The 22,530-nt window shown below is 42.7% G+C and overlaps 1 protein-coding gene across 1 annotated transcript; it reads right to left on the reverse strand.

Annotated features, from left to right (window-relative positions):
- Window positions 1-403: 403 nt before the first annotated feature.
- LOC108784269 (proximal tubules-expressed gene protein-like) lies at window positions 404-10,563 on the reverse strand. The gene is made up of 4 exons (XM_018553027.1): window positions 10,422-10,563; window positions 5,750-5,870; window positions 2,136-2,216; window positions 404-522 (listed from the first exon to the last, which is right to left on the reverse strand). The coding sequence occupies exons 1-4, from the start codon at window positions 10,483-10,485 to the stop codon at window positions 438-440; spliced, it is 351 nt and encodes a 116-aa protein (XP_018408529.1). The 5' UTR covers window positions 10,486-10,563; the 3' UTR covers window positions 404-437.
- Window positions 10,564-22,530: the final 11,967 nt, after the last annotated feature.

Genomic DNA, 22,530 nt, shown 5'->3' on the forward strand with positions numbered 1-22,530 from the left:
AGATAAAATAATTTCTGGATTGAGGAATGTAAGATTTTTTTTTTTTTGTACTGTAATTGTCTTTACTAATTCCTCACAATACTTGATTGGCTGCAGTTTCTAGACAAGGCATCCAAAAGAGGCAATAGTCCCCTAGATGTAATACATTTCTGATGAAGTCTGTCCTGATACACTGACTTCTGTGATGTGATCTAGATGCAGAATGTCCATGATTAGTGCTTAGGACAAGCAGTATTATTGGTTCAAAACTTAAAGCCAGGACTCATGACTGATACTGCAGATTCCATGGGGTGTCTGGGTAAAATATTTTCCATCTGTATCCTGAAGGATTGGAGGTTTGATTTGATATTCTTGATAATTATGTCTCTATGTTGCCTTCCATGGTGGAAAGTCTTCATGTCAACAACATGGCAATCAATAGCAATACTTGTTGATGGTTACATAGGAGTAGAAAGTTCATTATCTGTGATTTGTATTGGGTTTACATAAGCGTGCTGCTGAACGCGTTCATGATCACTGGAACTGAAATAAAATGTAAAAAGCATCAGAATAGGAATAACCTCTTTGCTAGATTACAGATACTCTTACCAGTTTAGTAACAGGTTCATCTCCAGGCAAAAAACTCCACTCCTCCTACCCAGGAACTCCCGCGCCATCTACAGGTGAAACTCGAATAATTAGAATATCGTGCAAAAGTAATTGCAGTAAGTGCTGCAAAAGGGCCCCAAACCAAGTACTGAGTACATATGCATGCTTGTACTTTTCAGAGGTCCGATATTGTTCTATGTGCAATTCTTGTTTTATTGATTGCATGTAATAATCTACTTTTTTGAGGTTGTGGATTTGGGGTTCTTGGGGTTTTCATGAGCTGTAAGCCATAATCATCACAATTATGACAAATCACGGCTTGAATTATCTTGCTTTGCATGTAATGAGTCTATCTCATATATTAGTTTCACCTTTTAAGTTGCATTAGTGAAATAAATGAACTTTGCACGATATTCTAATTATTCGAGTTTCACCTGTATATGTACCAGAACAAACCCTAAGCCCCTTATTTACTCATCAGAGTCACATGATCCTTTATAGCGTTCCTTTGAGGAGTGGAGACCAGTCATCCGCCACTTGGAGATGTCCACATATTTGTCCAGATTTACACTTTACTGAAACTATTTTTCCAGCACTCAAAAATAAGAGACTTGCAGATACCACCGTGCTGAAGGACAGCCAAAAATAATGCCAGCCTAAAAAAATCTACAGGCTATACACAGATATGGGAATGTAATAACCAGATTAATACAATACAATTAATCAGTGTGTGTTAATGTTTAAAAATAAGATTTGATTCTACTTAGATGCATGCACATGGGGCAGGTATTTCGGAAAGGTTTGGCTAGATTTCCACTTTAAATGGCTTAGGATATAACACCTGAATGTCTGCAGCCCCGTTTCTACCTCATGAAGTGTAAAGCTGGCAATGCACATAGTGTTTTCTCATTCAGGTAATCTCCCCTGCCGGCTATTGTATTTTGGCAGCCAGTGCCCACATTTGTTGGAAAACCTGAATAGCAACTGCAGCTCCTGCTTGTTGGCCGACCAGGGGCTGCAGCTAATCAAAAGGAACTGGCCTGGGTGGAAGGTTGTTGGCCGAACAGTGGGTGCACCCAATCTTCTGCCTGGCTCCTCTAATTGGCTGTAGCCACTGCTCGGCCAACAATCTTCCAACTGGCTGCTCTTATTTTTCAGCCGGTTGGAATTAACAGTGTGTGTGCCAGCTTTATAAGCTTTTCTTTCTATAGTTTAGGCTGCCCATCATAGTATGGGGCCAATAGTAATGCTTAGGAGGATGAAAGGGGAAGAGGGTGAGCTAACAATCCAGGGGGCAAGTGTCTGGGTACTTGGGCATTCCAGGGAGCAGGGTTGCTTACACTAAATAAGGACCTGGACTTGCACAAACCCAATACTGTTGGCTATGAGCTGATAGTGCTGGATTAGGTAAGAAACAAAAATGTCATCTATGTCAGCTTTCCCACCCTTAGATGTGGTGGCTGTATTCGTTACTTCAAAACAAATAAATCTAAAATTGACCAAATATAATTTCACTTTCCATTTACTTAAGGGATTTTTACACTTACATTGTAATGTAACGCCCGGTGCTGCCATTGGTTATAGCCCCGTCTTCGAATTTTCCCATGGAGATTGACTCTAGGTTAGACCTGGAGGTAAACAAAATACACATAAAGCATTCAGAACAATGGACTGCCATCTGTAGAAGTCATTGGATGACTAATGACACTACAATTCAGACTTCCTGCCTTCACTGCTCCCCTATGACTCTGAAATATACGGCCTTTTATTAGCTTATTCCATGAGCCAGCATAGGACCCTGGCCGGGTAATCCAGACAACCTTTCACCAAAACATTGTGTGATCTACTAAAATTATATTCTTACAGGTATCTTCCCAGTTTAACCAGTAAACCTTTGAAATGGGACATCTTGTTTTTGTGTCTTATAGTGGTTTGAATTAATGTAAATCAATAGCAGGTCAATGTTTTTTTGTAATGTTTAAAAGTAGAGTTCCAGCCAAAACCTTTGTTTTGGAGAGTTTGAATTTAGAAGAGAGCGTTAGAAACTTGGTCACGTTGTCTTTGTTCATGTTGGGAAGCTTTGCTTGGCTGTGGAGTCAGGGGGACAGGAACTAAAATTAGCCATACACTGGCTGGTTTTCTATCGTTCCGACCTGTGGGATGAATGAGGAAAAGCTCTCGATTTTCCCATCCACACTAGCAGCATATATGGGGGAATCTCCCCCTACTGGGCTATTGTATTCTGATAGCGGCAGGTGTGTCGCTGTTGAAATACCTGAACAGTGACCTCAGCCGAGTCAGTTACAGTAGTAGCCAGTAGTAGTCACTCACCTGTAGTCAGTCACTGTTCAACTGAAATTTTTTGGACCAACTCCTTCAACAAAAATCTACTAAGAAATTGACTTTTGTCAAACAAGGGGATCCTGACGGGGTCACGCACTGGTTAAATTTCAGCCGAGTCAGCAGTACTCAGCCAAAATCCAACCAGTGTATGGCTAACTTAAACCGGAAGTAAACCAATAGAAATTTGGGGGGATTTTACCCTAATGTGCAAGTATGCATGAAGTATTACTTACTTAATGTGCAAGTGTGCATGGCACTTATCTTAAAAGTGTGCCCTTCTCCAGCACTGTTAGATCAATCTTTGGTCCTCATCGCTGTACCCCGCCGTTGCCATCTAATCCGCTAACACTTTGGGTTCTTGGAAGCTCTCTTTGGCCATTGGGTGTACACTGATGATGCATACACACAAGAGTTACATCCTCCACGCCACCCAGCCAATTCACGGGATCTTAGAGATGCCATGAATGGGCTGAGCATGTAAGCCTTGAGCTGAGCATGCGCCATACAGTGTACACCACAAATTAAAAAAATTGCTGGGTAGAGAAGAATATTTTGGCAAGCCAAAAATCCCAACAATTTTTTAGCACCATTACTTTTGCTTTAAGAGGAAATCTCCCCAACTGGGCAGACAGTAGTGCAGCCCATTGTTAAAAAACAATCCTGTACTAGATGCAAATACACAAATCATAATGATAGGAAGGCCATAGCCAGGTAAGTAACATTTTCATGAGAAGGACAACAATGGCAGCCGCTTAATTTTTCTCACAACGTGTTCACTTTAAGGCCATGATTTGTGGTCTGTGACTTTCTTTCCACCCACCAAGCTGTCCTCTGCCCTCTGTTAGAATACAGATTAGTCATGTGTGTTAATAAACATTTATTCACAGAAGCGGGCCAGCAAGTAAAGACAGACAGGAGATGTTACGAGGGTGGGGTGCGCCTGTGTCGGTAAAACCACTCTGCATTGTACAACTACCTTCTATTACACAATCCCTCCTATGTCACTAAGTAAACTATACATGGATCACATAAGCCTTTGTTTTTCTATGTTGCAAGCAATTAACACTCCATTGCAGAATGTATTAATACTGAATGATTAACCTGACAACTCTGGTTAAACAAATGTCTTAACGTACAGCTACGCTTTTGTAGTCAAATTTGAGAAAACCCCTCTATATATTTGGTATGTGCTCCCATTCACACAGCATACTAAAAATAAAATACACTGCCTGTCCAAAAAAAAGTCACACACTCTAATATTTAGTTGGACCGCCTTTAGCTTTGATTACGGCAAGCATTCGCTGTGGCATCATTTCGATAAGCTTATATGCAATGTCACAACATTTATTTCCATCCAGAGTTGCAATAATTTTTCACCTTGTAGTGATGATGGGAGAGTCGAACCACTGTGTAAAGTCTTCTCCAGCACATCCCATAGATTCTCAGTGGGGTTAAAGTGACATTAAACCCTCAGATTTTTTAACATAAAACAATACTGTAATGTGTGCCTTACTGTAATCCATGGTAGTTTCCCTTCTCTTTGCTGCTCTTTTTTTTAAATCCGTATCTCTTCTCATGCTGGGCAGAACTTCTGTTTTGCAGCAGACTGCCTTGTCTCTGGAATGGATACATGGTGTCTGTGTGCAGGTTCACAACCTGAGCCAGCACTACAGGAAGAGGCACTCAGCTGCAAAGGGAAGTTCTCCCCCAGCATGAGAAGAGATAAGGATTTAAAAGGAAGAGCAGCAAAGAGAAGGGAAACAACCATAGATTACAGTAAGGCACACATTACAGTATTGGTTTATGTTAAAAAATCTGAGGGTTTAATGTCACTTTAAGGTCTAGACTCTGGTGGCCACTCCATGTGTGACAATGATGTCTCATGCTCCCTGAACCACTCTTTCACAATCTGAGTCCGATGAATCCTGACATTGTCATCTTGGAATATGCCCAATGTGCCAACAGAAAAGAAAAAATCCAATGATGGAAAAACCTGGTCATTCAGTATATTCAGGTAGACAGCTGACCTTATTTTTGGGCACATAACATTGCTGAACTTAGACCGATTATCCAGTGGAAGGCTCCGACCGATTTGCTTAGCTAAATCCAGGTGGTGACTTGCTTTTGGACAGGCAGTGTATTTTTTCTTACCTGTTAGCCGTTTCTTTGGGGAAGGCCTTTGTGCAGATTTCTGGCTACTCTGAGCAGTGAGATAATGAAAGTAGACACGAGAACTAGTGTCCCCATTGGAAAATTTCCCAACAATTCCTGTTCTGATGACACCCAAAATCTGTGTCTCATTTTTCACTTTCAGTGATAATGATCACCGGGACAGATAGAATGAGTTTATAGCACAGCTATAAACTCCAACAGGGGATCAATCCCTCTCCACTCTATCCACAACTTTGTCTTCAGTTGCATTTTAAAATCAGACTTCATGCGAGGATGCCGAAGGACATAACAACATCCAAAACAATGGTAGAGAAGAAATGAAGACCTCCACGGGAGCCAGGATCAGGTAAGTAAAACAGCTTTTTTTTAGTCCCCTAGACAAAACAAGTACTTAACCCTTGCAGTGCCGGGGTTTCTTTGCACAGAGAGGGGCTTTAACTGTAGCAGAGAAAAATCAGGTCCCCCCACTTTGCCAGACAGGACTGTGCTGCGTAGCAGAGCTGTGTAAAACTGGATGGACAGAAATGAACCGTGGCGTAGGTAAAACATACATGTATTTCACAGACATATACTGTATGAATTCATATGTGTATATTGTTATGTGTATAGCTCTTGTGCCTTGAGTCCAGCTTTGAAGGAAACTTACTTTGATCTTTTGTTCCATAAGATGTTGGCCACGTAGAAGACGAGGACAAGGAAGAGGAAAACTGTCACGGCTATGAGACCAGTGCCCCATTGGGGAATCCTCCTCACCTCTTTATTTGCACCTGCAAGACAAATATTAGCCTTAGACATGTAACTCCGCAAAAAATTCATTTAGTTTCAGACCAATTCGGATTTTTATTTCTTTTGTTACTCGGATTTCGGATCCATCCGAATCTTCATTTCAGGAAGGAAGTCACATGACTGTGCCTGTAATGCAACCCACAACAGCCAAATAAACCCCATCTGATTGGCCAGAGAACAGTCACATGTCCAATTTAGTTCATTTTGAACGAAATTAGCATGCATCTGAATTTTCATTAAAGGAACATTCGGATTCGTTCGGAGGAGTCGTCATTATTATTAGTAGGGATGCCCTGATACCGAGTAATTGGGTGAGTACTCGTACTTGCCCAAATGCTCCCGATGCCTATCCCTATCAGAAAGCCGGGCAGCGCATCATTACACGCTGCCCGGCTTCCTGAATTGCCATAGAGCCGGCTTCCCGGCCAATCAGGAAGCCAGACGGCGTGTAATGACTCGCCGCCCAGCTTCCTGATTGGTCAGGAAGGGACTGGTGAGGGAGCATAGAGACGGCTTCCCGGCTAATGAGTCATTACACACCACGCGGCTTCCTTAATGGGACTTCCGGTATCGGTATTTAATATCAGCGAGTACTGAAAAAAAAATATCGGTACTCGATACCGAAAGCCCAGTATCGGTGCATCCCTAATTATTAGTATTGTTATTACTCTTGATTTAAATAGCAACCAACAGTTTTCTCAGCGCTTTACAAAGTAACAGCTGCATCCTCCCTTAGGTCTAGTCTGATCACATGATCAGCACTGGAGGGAGCCTTCAGCAGCATTTTCTCCAAGTATTTCATTCCTTTTAGTATTCTATATTTATCCATCCAAGCAGGAAATAAATAAAAGTATTATCTATGGGGCAAGTCCTACCGTCACTTGGGTGTCATCTTACATTCATTAGCTAAACAAACATATTTTCATTTCCCTTCAATTTCTTTTTTTCCAATTCCTGGTCCACTTTGGCACAAATGATGTAATTGTACCCAAGCATTGCATCCTGGAAAGGTTACGTCAGCCGAGCATTGCTGTGAAATCTCATCTGTAATCTTATCTGTAATCTCAGGGAAAGGCATTTTCCTCCCCTGAGATAATATGCATGATCACATGTCCTAGTCACATGTGCCAGAGTTCCAGGAAGTAAAGGGAGATCAAGTAACCTGCCCTTAGTTAACATGGCCACTGCCAGAAGTTTGGGAAAGAAAAGAGAAATAAGGAATGCAAAGAATACAAAGCCGGCAATGATCTAGAAGTATGTGTTTGTAGATTGGCATTACTAAACATTTCTAAAGGTGTGTTCGTTGCTATTTTGAAGATATGAGTAAAGTTCTTTAATATTTTATGATTTACATTTGCAGATACAATAAAATGTTGGGTTTTATATTTATTTAGTTATTTCTTATTTGGCTACCATTAAATAAAAAAAAATTATATGTAATTAGCTAGTAAATAAATAAAAATCATTTCTGTGAATACATCCATATTCAGCTGCATGGGCCAAGAATGTGGAACAATGGTGCCTTTGTCTTCCTTGTTACATAACCGCTTCCGTCCAACCGAGACTCACATTCACCGGCATACGTCTTGTACAAAGTTTTTCACATTTCTATGCAGGATCAGTTTCCTGATCATATTCCTTGTTCAGGGAGATACATCACAGAACTCTATTGTTGGTCGTATACATGTTGCAGTTATTGGACATGCACATTGCACTTTGATTTAACACATTGTTGGCCAGGGACGGAACAATTCTTCCCCTGGTTTGGTAACTGTGCCGGGTAATGATCACAGAATGACTGGTAATGGGGCAGAAGCTGATGTGTTGATTCTTCTAAATGGCAGGAGAATAATTCTCGAGACGTGATCAGTCTGCAGGACTGTGAAGGAAGGAAAGTAGTCCTCTCTTTTGGCTCATTCCTGAAAAAAATGACCATTGGAGGGAGAAGGGGACATTTCCTTTGTTGCCAGGCTTTAAACAAGAACTCTGGGCAAATCACAAACAGAAAGGCTACCACTGCACTGCAAGGGTTAAGTCCTCATATTCCTTGATCCTGCAGCAGTTGACACTCACCTCTCTCCCCCTATGCTCCGTCCCTCACATAGGCGTGCGCAGCCTATATTCTAAATGTGTGCACACAAAAGGTACAAACACACTCGTCTATATATATGCATATACAGTGTGTGTGTGTGTGTGTGTGTGTGTGTGTGTGTGTGTGTGTGTGTGTATATATATATATACACACACACACATATATACAGGTGAAACTCGAATAATTAGAATATCGTGCAAAGTTCATTTATTTCACTAATGCAACTTAAAAAGGTGAAACTAATATATGAGATAGACATATATAGTTCAAGCCGTGATTTGTCCTAATTGTGATGATTATGGCTTACAGCTCATGAAAACCCCAAATCCACAATCTCAGAAAATTAGAATATTACATACAATCAATAAAACAAGGATTGTACATAGAACAATATCGGACCTCTGAAAAGTATAAGCATGCATATGTACTCAGTACTTGGTTTGGGCCCCTTTTGCAGCAATTACTGCCATTACTTTTGCACGATATTCTAATTATTCGAGTTTCACCTGTATACACACTAATATATATATCTTACATAGAGTAAATACATACACAGACCTGAGGCACCCCGGATTTCCATCTCTTCCAATTGTTTCTGACCTCTTCCTGCAGGGGTGCAATAATGAAGTAGGGAGCCTGGCAGGTGGTCATGTGACCACCCGCCCTGACTTTCTGATTGGATGGGAAGCCTGGGGAGCCACAGCCACGTTACCTCGCAGCTTCCCAGGCACCGAGGACTGTGGCTATGTGAGGAATGTAAGTGGCAGGTGCTACTGTGCTCTGTATCACTGAGCTGGTAACAGAGAGATCTTTGTAATCTCTCCACCAGTTCAGTGACTAAGAACATGGTGCCCTCTGTTGCGGTTTCCATTTTGCACTTGGTTATGATTAGGGTGTGCATGGGCACATCTGGCACCCCCTGTGCGCACGCCTGTGGTCCGTTCATCACCCTCGCATCTAATGCAAGTCAATGGACCTTGATGCATGTAGAAAACTTTTTAAAAAATCAGGATCTTGGTGCCACCACTCTTCTGAACCTATGCAATAAAAACAGCAGAAGGGTCAACTGAAAGGACAACTGAAGCCAAAACTTTTTTTTTTTTTGCTTTGGATAGAGTGAATAGGGATTAGATCACCCTTCAGGTTTTTATTGCTCCCCAGTAGGGAGATTCACCCTCTCTATTTGTCCTGGTGACCATTATCACTGAAAGGGAAAGAAAATACAATATTTTAGTCACCAGAACAGGAACAGATGGGAAATCTTCCAATGGGGACACTAGTCCTGGTGACCACCAGGGATTTCTCTTTCTTTGGAAGGATTTCCTCTCATGTCCTGCTGTGTCTATCGGACAGGAAGTGAAAGGAAATCTCCGCAATGGAATACAGATGGCAAAAAAAAAAAAAGGTGACAGGAGTTATAACTCTCCCTCTCTACATCCAAAACTAAAAATAGAACATTTTAGTTACTTTAATAGACTGGGGTGAATGGGCACACGATTCTAAAGGTGCCAGCCCCCACACTAATACCTTCTGCTCTCTCATTGCAAGGAAAGGAGGTAAATATAATTAGTTTGTGATTGCAGCAGCCCCTAATTGAAACAATGAGAATGTTTTTCTTGTTTGAAAATTAGTTATTTTCTCTCATTATTTGATTAGTAAAGTTTATATTTTCAGTTACTCGGTGGTTAGTACTTCCACCTTTCCGCACTGGGGGTTCCCGGTTGAAATCCCAGTCAAGACACTATCTGCATGGAGTTTGCATGTTCTCCCTGTGCTTGTGTGGGTTTCCTCTGGGTACTACGGTTTCCTCTCACACTCAGAAGACATGCTGGAAAGTGAATAGGCTCCTGTCTAAATTGGCCCATGTATGCATGTGAGATAGGGACCTTAGATTGTAAGCTCCTTGAAGGCAGGGACTGATATGCATGTTCAGCATGTAAAGCGCTGCATAAAATTGTCAGCACTATAAATAACAATATTAAATAAATGTTTTAAAAATCAGCATTTTAAAAAGTAAGCGTCATACACAGGGGATCATTGGGCATCCAATCTTAAAATTTCGGGAAGCCCAGGCTTTGCATCTGGCCACCCATAGGCACTAATGGCTGCGTGCAGGTATATCCTGGTACTCACGGATAGCGTACGGACGTAGTCTGCGATTGGGAAATATGTCTGTACACTATACGCCGTTTTACACCAGTACAAGCATATACCTGCACCATTCATGTCTATGGGTACCGTAAGCAGCACCTAGGAACAATGCCCACATTTTTACACTGCGTGCCCCAATGTGCCCACATGCATGAGGCCCAAAATAGACAAGGTGTAGTCACTGCAGTCTAATAAGAGCAACATAACAAACTTTGCACATGTAATGAAAGTAAACATCCTTCAAATATTAATAAATGTAATAAATATGATATACACGAATAGGACGTACCTGACTGGCAGGAAATGCATCCCAGTGAGACCAGCAGGAGAAAGGCGAGCTCTAGACGCAGCATGGCTCCCCGCGGTGTACCGTCTCTTGTGCGGACAAGGTACGTATAATCTCATCAATACAGGAAAACAAGGAAGAATTCCCCAGTGGTTAATGGTAAACCTGGCTGCAGTTTGGGAACACCTCCTCTCACCTCCAGAAATTTGGGAGGGGTCTGGCAGCCGTCTCTGTAGAGAATTTAGCAATGACAGGTGAAAGGAAATAAAGGGCCAGATTATCTTTTAGAGACGAGCTAGGCAACCTCAGCACTCCACCTGTGGTGGAACTACAAGTCCCATTAGGCAATTCAAGACAGCCACAGGCATGACTCTTAGAGGCAGGGGCCGGAGTGCCGAAGTAGCCTACCAATTTTAGGCTATTGCAAACCAACTGAAACAACTGAAGTCACAGTAAATCCTTATTAGTAAACTAAAGCTAATGCCAAAACTTTTTTTGTTTTTTTTTGTTTTGGATAGAGTCTGCTGTAGATCCTCAAATCATCTCTGAATTGGTGCAGACACTGTCCTTCCTTCTGGAGGGTGGCTACTTTTGTTCCCCATAGTCTCTGTGTGTGTTGTAAAGTAGTCACCGCTCCAAGATCACTCCTGTGATGGACTACAATCTCACGTTTAGTTTATTAATTTGTATTGAGATTGTAGTCTATCCCGGGAGTGAGCTTGGAGCGGTGGCTACTTTACAACACACAGAGACCATGGGGAACAAAAGTAGCCACCCTCCATATGGAAGGACAGTGTCAGCACCAATTCAGAGATGATTTGAGGATCTACAGCCGAGTGATACAAAAATAAGATACATTTTTGGTAATAGTTAGGGTCCCTGAATGCATTTTAAGGTTTAACTCCGGAGTTTATTGTCATTTAACTTTTGTGCTTTATCCTGGAGTTCATCTCCAACACAAGGCAAATATGTCCCCTCCAAAGATGGTCCACCGTCCCTGCCAACTTGATGAATTGTTGGTGATAAAGGTTTCACCTGTTTGCTTTTACAAATTAAAAGATAACTAACTAGCTGGCGACTGATTGGTAATGTCACTTATTGATGAGGTTAATCTTGTTTAGTGTTTGCACATTGCTACATTGTGGGGCTAGTGATACCAGCCAGATGAAATAAGAGTACGCATGCTTCCAATGGCTGGGAGAGGTCACCGGAGATGTCCATGAGCAAAATGGACAGATCTACTGCTATTTGATTTTAATATCAAATATGGAACTCTGGGGAAGTTTTGAAATCCTCTCTAGCCAATAGGGTGTTTATTATGTCACAGGTTTGCTTCAATAAAGTGCTGAAAAAGCAGTACGTGTGTCAACCAACCAGCATGTATATAGTACTTAATAATGTTAAAATGGAACTGTGGTTATAAATAATGCTGTTGGCATGTTTTACATTGTGCATTAATCAATAATATAAAGTCCATATTCCAAAACCTTTACATAGCACTGAGTCGGCCCTGCGCAATAATGGCTGTATATAGCAGCAAAGGATTTAAAGAACAAGAGCACTTTCAAAGTGCTTTCCCCACCCCACCCCACCTAAAGCATACCCCCCAAATTAGGAAAGAGGGACACACTATAGCACAAAGTACAGTACATGCACAATGGACACACCCCCACCACACCCATATTACAGTGACCTGAAGGAATTCGTTTGCTACAAAAATGATTGGTTAAACCTTTAAGTGCTTTCTTATGACTAGTTTTCATGCACATGCAGGACCTCCTACTGGTTACCTATGCTGGGATATTTTTCCTTTCACGGTCTATTTAGGCTGGGGCATTCTTCCAGGGTTTTGAGGGTGTTTATTTCTGGACTTCTGCTTTAAAGTTGGGCCCAAAGCAAAAAAAAGGGCTGACATGACTATGTGAAGAGGGGATACAATGAATAAAGAGTTAAATAAGGGACAAGTTAACAGGGCAGGGTCACTTACCAATTGGTCAAGTTCAAAGTTCAGGCGGAGCCTTTGTGGTGGTCTGAGGAAGGGGGTCTCACTGGCTTTAGTCGGAGATCGTCGGATGAGGAAAGAACTGTGAATCATTTTGGCCTTCAAGAGACCTTTGAAACCTCATGCTTGAATTTACTGTTCTGTCATGTTTTAATATATGTATAATAAAAGGCTGCTATGGCTATTTAACTCCATCAAAAGGTGTAGTCTGGTTATTTGGAGGAAGTGGGGAGTTGGTGGTTCCAGCAGGTTGTTTGGCATCAAGGGAATTGGGACATCTGTTCTACATTAGTAGCTGAACTCCAGGATAAGCCAATACTACCTAAATACAAGAGAATAAATACAAGAGTGGGTGAAAGAATGCTCCAGCCTAATCGGACACTGGAAGGAAAAATTCAGTGGTCAGTGGGAGGCAGAATACCCCAGCACGGGTGATCAGCGGGAGGCAGAATGCCCCAGCACGGGTGGTCAGCGGGAGGCAGAATGCCCCAGCATGGGTGGTCAGCGGGAGGCAGAATGCCCCAGCACGGGTGGTCAGCGGGAGGCAGAATGCCCCAGCACGGGTGGTCAGTGGGAAGCAGAATGCCCCAGCACGGGTGGTCAGCAGGAGGCAGAATGCCCCAGCACGGGTGGTCAGTGGGAAGCAGAATGCCCCAGCACAGGTGGTCATTAAGAGAAAGAATGCCCCAGCACGGGTGGTCAGTGGGAAGCAGAATGCCCCAGCACAGGTGGTCATTAAGAGAAAGAATGCCCCAGTAAAGGTGGTCAGCTGTGTGTAATTGAAAAGCTTTGTGTATTTCTTCCAGATCTGTGTAGTAGTGTAGTGAGTGGAGCCTGCTGGGTCCCTCCCACCGCTCTGCTCTCTGTACAGTCTATGCTCAGCACATTAATTATGTCATTGCTGCTTTTCCAAAGTAATATCAGGGTTTTGAATGCATTTTTATACTTTGTGGCTTTTGAGGAATATATTTAAATGAAAATTGCTATGAGTTGCCTCTGAGTTCAGCTTTAAATAGGCCACCTAGTATAATGTACAGTTCACTGTCCTTCCCTACAGTAGAAATTGTTAGGAAAATTTGTTGCAGTTTTTTTCTTTTGTTTAAACATTTTTAACACATTATTAAAATCTCACCTGAGAAATGATCCCGTCAGTTTTAACAAAGTTGTTCAAATAGTTTTGGTACCTTTTAAATCTCTATAAAGAGGCATGCACCCGGCGTGTGATGTATAACGGTGTCACCCAAACACCTCGCCTGCACAAACAGCGATTACAAAGAAATTGAATTCCTCTCCCTAATTGAAATGCTCTTTTTTTTTTCAGCCGTGATGCTAATCCCTCTCGAACATGGACTTATAATTAGAAATTCATGGAAGATGTTTCCCAGGAGCAGCGAGTGATGCTGTCCTGTAACCTCTGAGATGGGGTCTTATTATGCATGCGGTGGCAGCAGTTGACGAAGCTTCATTAGCTGGGGCTGCAGAAGAGAGATAGAGCTTGGAGCAGGAGTAGCCAGCCCCCTCCAGGGAGAGTTTAATTGGAATGACTCCATAACATAACATTGCGGGATGAAATGTCTCATCTTAAATGATTGTTTTATTTCCTCCCATTGTTCTAATAGATATCATTGTGCAGAAAGTCTTCTGGGGACTGGTCCAGAGCAAGGTAAAGATGCTTTTAAGGAAAATGCAAATTGCCCATTTGATTGAGGTCCCTCCATGCGTTTGGATGTCCCAAACTGACCCGATGTAACTGCTTAGAAAGTGTCAGCTGGAGTTGCGCCTTAATCTGTTTGGCGCTTATTTAAAAACTTCGCCCGGCTAGGGGAAAATGAGAAGTCAGCAGCTACAAGTACCATCCTACGCTGCAGTAAAGAACGTGGAAGCCTTGGGAATTGGCGTATCAGGGGACTGCGGATCAGGGACGTGCGGTTAGGGGAGGCAGGTGAGGCAGAGCCTCACCCAGTATTATACAGCTTCTAAACTGTGTTAGGGGCGTGAGCTCTGTGGATGGCTTGGACCAATGGCAAAGCGCCATTGGTCCAAGCTCTCCAATCAAAAAACAAACAAACACAGTGAGGACATTGACCATGATGCCTTACCAGTGACAAGAAAGTGAGGGACAGGGAGGCTCCTCCCTGTCTCCTCTCTTCCTGATCCCCACAGGTTTGTTACCAAGCTGGGGAGGAGCTTCGGCGGGACAGGGGTGGAGCTTTGGCAGGCTGGGGGGAGGCCTCACCCAGCACAGAAGGCACGGCACGTCACTGCTGCGGATTTAGGTTAGTAAATGTTATGTTATGGAGTCATTCCAACAGCACATAAAGCACTTTGAGTCCGCAAGCAGAAAATATAGATCTCTATAGAAATATCAGTAAGAATTCAATGGGCTGCCTAAACGCAACCCATGTTAACGCACTTAGTAATGCACTGCAGTAACACACCACACTAAGGTGAATGGGCCCTAAAGTGTATCTGTTTGATTTTGGATAGAGTTGGGAGGGGTTAGGCCCTCTGTTAAGTTGGTATGTCTGTCTTTTGCCCCACTGAGGAGATTCACTGCTCTCTTTGTCGCGGTGAGTGTTGTCACTGAGAAAGAAAATGAGGGGAAATACACATTTTTTTAGTTTTCTCCCAGAACAAGAGGTTAGGCGAAATCTTCCAATGGGGACAACAGTCTTAGATGGGAATTGAATTCACTTTTGGGAGATTTCCTCTAATTCCTGTGGCATCTCTGGCACAGGAAGTGAAGTTAAATTCGCCCAGTGGTACACAGACAGCAAAAGATTTAACTGGCAGGTGTTTAATCCTTCCATGCTCCATCTAAAACTAAATTAAGTTGTGTCTATACATAAAATGTAAGTGTCTAGCATCATATATTGAAGGAATCATATCTTCATAATAGCGGACTCCATGGTTAGGTCTAGTCAGTGTCCATAGCATCCACATAGGTAGTTCAGGTTACAGTAACTCAATAAGGGAGTTGTGCATCCGAAAGACGTTGCAGAAGCGCAAATCTGTGTTGTCATTCTGTTAAAGGAAGTGGAGAAATAAAACACCTGAACCTGCACATGTGCGACAGTGTGCATCCAAGTGCAGACACCAGGACCTACACGGATGTGCAGATTCAGTTGTGTGTGACAGCATGTAATTGCATGTGACCATGTCTTCCAATAGGGAAGAACAGGCTGCTGTGCACAGTTACACGCAGCACCTGTCCCTTCCGGGATCGGGTCTTATTACGGACGCGTATGCCGTACAGGTGTTACCGTCTGAATGAGCCCTAAACCTCTTTGAACAAGAGGCAAGGATCTGCTCCACACTGATGCTCCTGATTGTACTGAGTAGAGACTTGTAAGCGTTTATGCTTTTAATAATTCTACTAGAAAGTAGTTTTCTCTCTCCCATGCTTTTATTAAATGCAGAACCACAGGCTGGGGTTATATGTTGCTTCCAAGGCTGCCGCACATGAGATCTATAAGTAAGTACTAGCAGAGGGTGGCTGGACAAAGGCCAAAAGCGTGTGGTGGGTGTTTACTGTACGGCAAAGGTTTAGGAGCATGCAACACAATTGTTCCTTTTTATAGGGTTTTATCCGAGAGAAACTGACTTTTACAGGGACACTTCAATTCCACTTCTGAAGACCTAGGCACATTCAAGAGCAAACAGCAAAGTAGAACAAAAGTGCAGTATTTACAACCATCTCAATTTGGCTGCAAAAGTGGAAATACACTTTGAGGGTGCCCAAATCTCTTCTCTTCAGTATCCCCTACAACAGCTGGTCAGGGCTACCAATGTACGGCCACAGATTACACCTTCTTCTAAGGCAGGGCTGGACAAATACCAGGAGCCAGGTGGTCACTGCTCCTTTAAAATTCCAGATGGCACACAACTTTTGAGGTTTTCTCTAGTTGTTGTCTATGTAGCTGGCTCCTAAAAAAAATACTGCTGACTTCTGAATTGGCTCCTGAATTCCATATTAAATTAAGCACCCCTGCTCTAAATAAACTACCAGCTTCCCAAACCTCTCCAATTGAACAACGAGGCCTATATATTCCTAACAAGCAGATACAGTATATGTGCCTACTTGCACAGTTCTCTATAGCAAAGGGTCCCCGTCTGACAAGGGACACATTCTTTTCCAAGATGACGCCCAGAGCCAATGGCAGAGGACACATTGGTCCTATGCTGGGTTCCCCCATTGCGCCAGTAGTAAACAGTGGTCATGTGACCTTTATGTTTACTTCAGAGAAACAACAAGGAAGTTACTTATTGGACATTGGATCGCTGTCTCAGTTCCCACAATGGTCGATCCCACCATTAGCAGTGGCCAACACACTATCTGCCCACCCGCTTACAAGTGGACTGCAGTTTCTAATACAGGAGACCATCCCATGAGTGCATATTGACTTACGTGCGTATGGTTACTATGCATTGATAAGCGAGTTTGCGTATAGGAGTATATCAAAGGCAAAAGAAAGGCATGGCTGTCATGTAAATGCATATATGTACCAGCCGTGTATTTAGCGGTTTGCCTGGAGTGCACTATGTAATCCAGGGTTATTTACAAAAGGGTGAAGAGTTTGGAAAAGGCAGGAGAAGTGAGTAATCTAGGACAACATAGCTGATTTGGAAAAATCTTCCAATTCAGCTCACTTTCCAGTTCATCTATGTTGTCCTAGATTGTTCACTTCTCCTGCCCTCTCCTAACCCTTCACCCTTTTGTGAATAGTTCTGTATATTTCTCTTAGCTCACTGGAACCATATTTCTTATTAGCTGAATTTTCTTTTTCTTTTTTTAATGCTGGAGTTCCTCTTGAAAGCCATCAATCCACAGGTATATAGCATCTTTTGCCATTTATCTGACTCAATAACCACTTCTGCATGCCGCACAATGCCGCACTGACACGGTCAAGCAAAAAAAAAAACCACAACAACATCCTTCAGAATAGACAGGCAATTATCACAAATGGCCGCCATCAATATCGCTAACACATATTGTACGTGGTAATTGCTGGGTGTAAACTATCTCTGCTCATGCCGTTTAACTTCGGGGCAGCAAGCAGAAACAAATGCACCTAATGACTCGTCCTTATAGATCACTGATAGAAACAAAGGGCTGCTTTTATTAACCAGAGAAGTGGTAAGGTGAATAGGGGGCAGCGGGCTAAACAAACCTCGCTGAATGGGACTGCACGAGGAGAGAAAAGGCCTTTCAGCCGCAGATAAACAGATCACACCCTGATTAAATTCATTGCTCTCTTCTGCCGAGTCCTAGGAAACCAGGCTGGTGCCTAGTGGTGGAGATTTATAGGCCGTCAGACGTGAGAAGGAAGATGGCACCGACACAAAAGCCAAAGCACTTAATGGAATTAAAGAGCTCAAGTTATCTGGGATGTGAAAAGGGTTGGCAGCGCCATAGTGTAGGAAATGTAGAGATAGCCTTTGTAGCAGGGCATTTCACCAACAAAAAGGCCTATTTATATATCAAGAGCCTACAGACACAGAATCTTGGGCACGGTGCCTAAGGGCGGGTGTGGGCTTCGCAATTCATTCAAGTGCCCTAAAGTCTTATTACTTTTGGCTGCTGCTGCTACTCTAAAGCTGGCCATCGCTGCTCGAATTTGTCCTGCTGGTTGTGGGTGGCCCTGTTGGCACCACTTCATTCGATAAAAGTCGATTTTTCAATCGACTTTTGTCAAAGGAGCCAGTCTGCAAATTGCTGGCCGAACAGTGACTGCAGCCAATAAGCTGCAGACGCTGGCAGTCAGAATACAATAGCCCGGCAGGGGAGATTGCATTATCTATGCTGTTCAGTGTGGATGATTGAGTGGTTATTCTTGTTTATAAATACTAGTGTATGGCCATCTTTAGTGCTTGAGGATCACAGGTTGAAAGATAACACTTCTGTCACGCTCACACAAAAATAGCAAAAATACCAAAAGCTGTTGTTGATTCAGAAAAAGCAAAAAGACTTGTAAAGCATGGCCCAATTTACTTCAACAGGAAACAAAATGCCTTTCTGATCCCTTAGAGACCCTTTCATGTTTCTAAAGCAAACAAAATGGCAGCTCAATTTAAGCTAAGAGGCGGTATACTCACCTCTATGGCAGCCCATGTCTCTTACATTCCCTCTGCTCCAATGCTTTGGCACCCCTCAGGGTCTTCAGCAGTCAACATTTCCGGGAGTGTGATACCTGACCTGTGTCCCCTTCCGTGTGCTGTGGCTCTATCCTTCGACCCCTACTACACTGCTGTATCTTGCAGAGGGGTCAGGGAAGGGGGCTACAGCGCTCGGTGAGGGACACAGGTATCCAGCACTCCTAGAAGTGTTGAATACTGAAGATCAGGGGTCAGCAGCCTTTTTTTACATCAGGTGTCATGTTTATAAGCACTAGACAACAGGCGTGAACACTTGTAACCTTTGTTTGATGTAATTGTTGATGAGTTTAACTTGCCATTAACAGTATAACTATGAGTGCAAAAAATTGATTACCCGATGCACATGCAAAAAAAGTTCATCCCCAATGTATGCATTTCAAACCACAGATCAGCCACAATAAATGAACTTCAGATTAGCTCATTTACATGCACTGCAGGCCTTAGATCAGCCCAAATGCATAAACCTCAGACCTCAGATCAGCTCCAACGCATAAACCTCAGACCCCAGATCGACTCCAACGCATAAACCTCAGACCCCAGACCGGCTCCAACGCATAAACCTCAGACCCCAGATCGGCTCCAACGCATAAAGTTCAGACCCCAGATCTGCTCCAATGCATAAACTTCAGACCTCACATGAGACCCAATGCATAAACCTCAGACCTCAGATCTGCCCCATTTCACACACTTCAGACCTCTGATTGGTCCATAAACAAAAACTTTAGATCTCAGATCAGCCCATATGCATAAACTTCAGATCTTAGATCAGCCCATATGCATAAACTTCAGATCTTAGATCAGCCCATATGCATAAACTTCAGGCCCCTGATCAGCCCCAACGCATGGACTTCACATGTCTGATCAACCCCAATACATAAACTTCCTGCCTCTGATCAGCCCCAATGTATAAACGTCAGACCTCAGATCAGCCCCAATGCATGGTTTTCAGATGTCAGGTCAGTCGCAATGCATGGACATCAGACCTCCGAACCCTGTAACTTTAGAAACACAGGGTACCTCTATAGGAGTGCAGACGGGCTTCTTCCACACAGCACACCAAAATCACCAGCTGACTTTCAGTACCATCAGTGTTGTTTTGACACACCCAAAAGAATGTCGGCTGTAAAGATTCTTTGGGTGCCTTTGCTCAGCAGTGGAGCAAAGATTTCACGAACGAAAGGACAGGTAACTATGACGTGTTTTCTTTTACAAAAGCTTTTATGCTTTAATGTATTTTTCAGAGACAGGTTCACTTTACCAATGAGTGGAATATCTGCCGTTAGGACAGATCCTTCTTTCTCCTGGGTTAATTTTACTTTACGCTGAGATTATTTTTAGAATGGATGTAGTTTTTGGTTATGCCTCTGAGGATGCTAATCAGAGATCAATTTATTACTCACAAGACAATGGAGGCAATGGCGGGGTAACGGTGTGGGGTGGGCTGCTCAGTCTATTCTCCAGCAGGTGTTGTTGAATACGGCTGGATTTATAGAGCCGAGCCTGCAAATGGACAAACACATGTAGATTTGTCTTCCTTCGTCCCATGACAGATGTGTCCCTGGGGTGACATGATGTAATTCCACCAATAAACTCCCACCCTGATCACTTGTTAATCACCAAACCCATGTGTTACACTGTATGCTGTACCTTAAAGGAGTTGTAATGTCCCAGCATATCCTCTCCTGTTATAACATCAGCATTGTAATGGGAATACATACTAGAGTTGTTTTATATAATGCAATCAAAGCTTACTTTAAAAAATCCCTTTTATGTAGTGAGTGCTGCCTTCTGTCTGCCCATCACTTTCACCATCTTCTTGGATTCCCATTGTGCTTTGTGTCTCTTTCCCTGCTGCTTGATGTGATGCAATCTCCATTTCTCAAGACTACATATCCCATTATGCATTGCTTCCAGCAAGCAATGATAATGTTACATTGTTCAGAGTTGAGTTGCAGTTCAGAAGGCAGGCTCTGTAAGCGTGGTGACACAAGGAAGTGCATATTCACAGGGCTGAGTGCATTGGTGTCAGTGCATTGAGGAAGTGCATCTTATGGGCATCTGCAATAAGTACGTTTACAAACTTCTACATGGATCTGGTTATTAGGAGTGGGATAGAACTTATGAAAATTCAATACAGAATTACATATTTGTTTTTAGGTTTTGACCATAGAGACCCTTTAAAGCTTGAAGCCAGTATTGTAATGTTGACATGTGTTAGTAACTTGTAGATATCTTTGCAGCTACTCGGTGTATCAGGGGAATTAGATCTTTTTTTATTCAAGACAAATTAGGTCTTTATTAGACATGTGCGATTCGTTATAACAGAAATGACGAATGAAAACGAATCCAAATTCGGACGAAATTCGTTAGCAGTAGTCTGTACGCATTTTCCTATGTGGGCGAGTTTTCATTGCAGCAAAGTGACATTAGACAAAAGAAAAAAAACATTTTTTTAAATGTCACTTTGCTGCAACGAAAATTCGTCTGAAACGAAAGCGAAACGACGCTTCATACAGACTACCGCTAACAAATTTCGTCCGAATCCCAAAACGAATTGACTTTCGGATCCGAATTCCGTAAAACGAAATAAGGCAAAATCCGAATAAATAAAATGAAAATGAAACTAAGCAAATTTTTTGCCGGTGCACATGTCTAGTCTTTATTTGCTGGTACATGGTTATTCATATCACCTGATTTTTTTTTCTTTTATTATCAAAGGAAACTGAAAAAAAAAAAAATGTATAAAAAAAATATACATATTTTTAAAAGTGTAGCTACATATTTTTTGCCATTACCATGACCCACCACTAGGGATGAGCTCAGGTTCGGACCAGGTTCAGTCCTCTGAAGACAGAAGGAAGCTCCTTGCTCTGTGGTGGGGACTTCCCGGACCGCAGCTGCACATCAGCAAAGGGGTGGGATGCTGTGATGTAAATTGACCTTATGGCTATATTTGGTCAATGATATTAACCTAATATGGCCATATAAGGTCAATGATGCCAGCACAAGCATCCCACCCCTTTGTTTATGTGCATCTGCAGGTTGGGGAATGCCCCGTCTGAAGCTGATTGGTCAGGTGGTCCCATAGCAGTTCTATGTTCGGGAGAACTCAGGTTGAGAACGGGTTCAGTCCAAACCTGAGCTCATCCATACACACCACCAACTCAAAATAAATTCTGCTACTCCTGACGGAGTGCGATGCGTAAATGCACTGCATATTCAGGTGCGATTTCCCCGCCGCTGTCGCACACCAGCCCATTCAATCAATATGCGACAATCGCAGAAAAATAGCTTTTTTACAAATTTTGCACATTCACGTGAACAAAATGTGCGTTATGTTGGCTGCATTTTGGGTGCCATTATCAAGTAATGGCATTGCAAACGCGTTGCACGTTATCGGCATATTGTGTGAACGCGCACCAGTGACCACGCGATCGTGTCAGTTCTCTCGGCCCTGAAGCTTTAGCTTGAGGCCAGGAAGAGTTAAGTGGTCAGTTTTGTCTAGGGACTCACCCGATCAGAGGAGCCGGCTTACTCTAAGACTGGTCCCTGGAGCCTCTCTCCCCTACCCTGCCGCAGTCTAAGGTCCCTGAGTCATCATGTTCTATACTATTCTATTATTTTCTCGTGTGCGATGGAAGCCCATCGAATTGCCCAGGTGTGAGCGCAGATTTGGGCTCCAATTGGCCTCTTTACGAAAATAGTTTCCACTCGCTGAAAATTATTAAAGCCGAAGGATTGACATCACTGCCAGACACACGAGCATTTTCAGGAACTGACGCCCAATGGTAGCCGAGCATTTCCATTAACCTTATCGGTTAACTCATTCTGTTTGGCTGTTATTATTAACTGATCAATAGTGTATTATTATATATTGTTAATGTATTACTATTAATAATTGATATTGTTCTTATTATTATTATATTATTTAATATTATTAACATATGATCAATA

The sequence above is a fragment of the Nanorana parkeri genome, unplaced genomic scaffold (assembly GCF_000935625.1).
Source record: "Nanorana parkeri isolate BGI_ZX_2015 unplaced genomic scaffold, ASM93562v1 scaffold106, whole genome shotgun sequence".
In the NCBI taxonomy this organism is placed as follows: domain Eukaryota; kingdom Metazoa; phylum Chordata; class Amphibia; order Anura; family Dicroglossidae; genus Nanorana; species Nanorana parkeri.

What these genes read in the sequence shown, in the direction of transcription:
- LOC108784269 (XM_018553027.1), bottom strand. Translation starts at nt 10,485, where the DNA reads ATGCTGCGTCTAGAGCTCGCCTTTCTCCTGCTGGTCTCACTGGGATGC. An exon ending in ATGCATTTCCTGCCAGTCAG is followed by an intron (nt 5,871 to 10,421) that starts GTACGTCCTATT and finishes TTTGTCTTGCAG; the next exon opens with GTGCAAATAAAGAGGTGAGG. An exon ending in TTATGGAACAAAAGATCAAA is followed by an intron (nt 2,217 to 5,749) that starts GTAAGTTTCCTT and finishes GTTTACCTCCAG; the next exon opens with GTCTAACCTAGAGTCAATCT.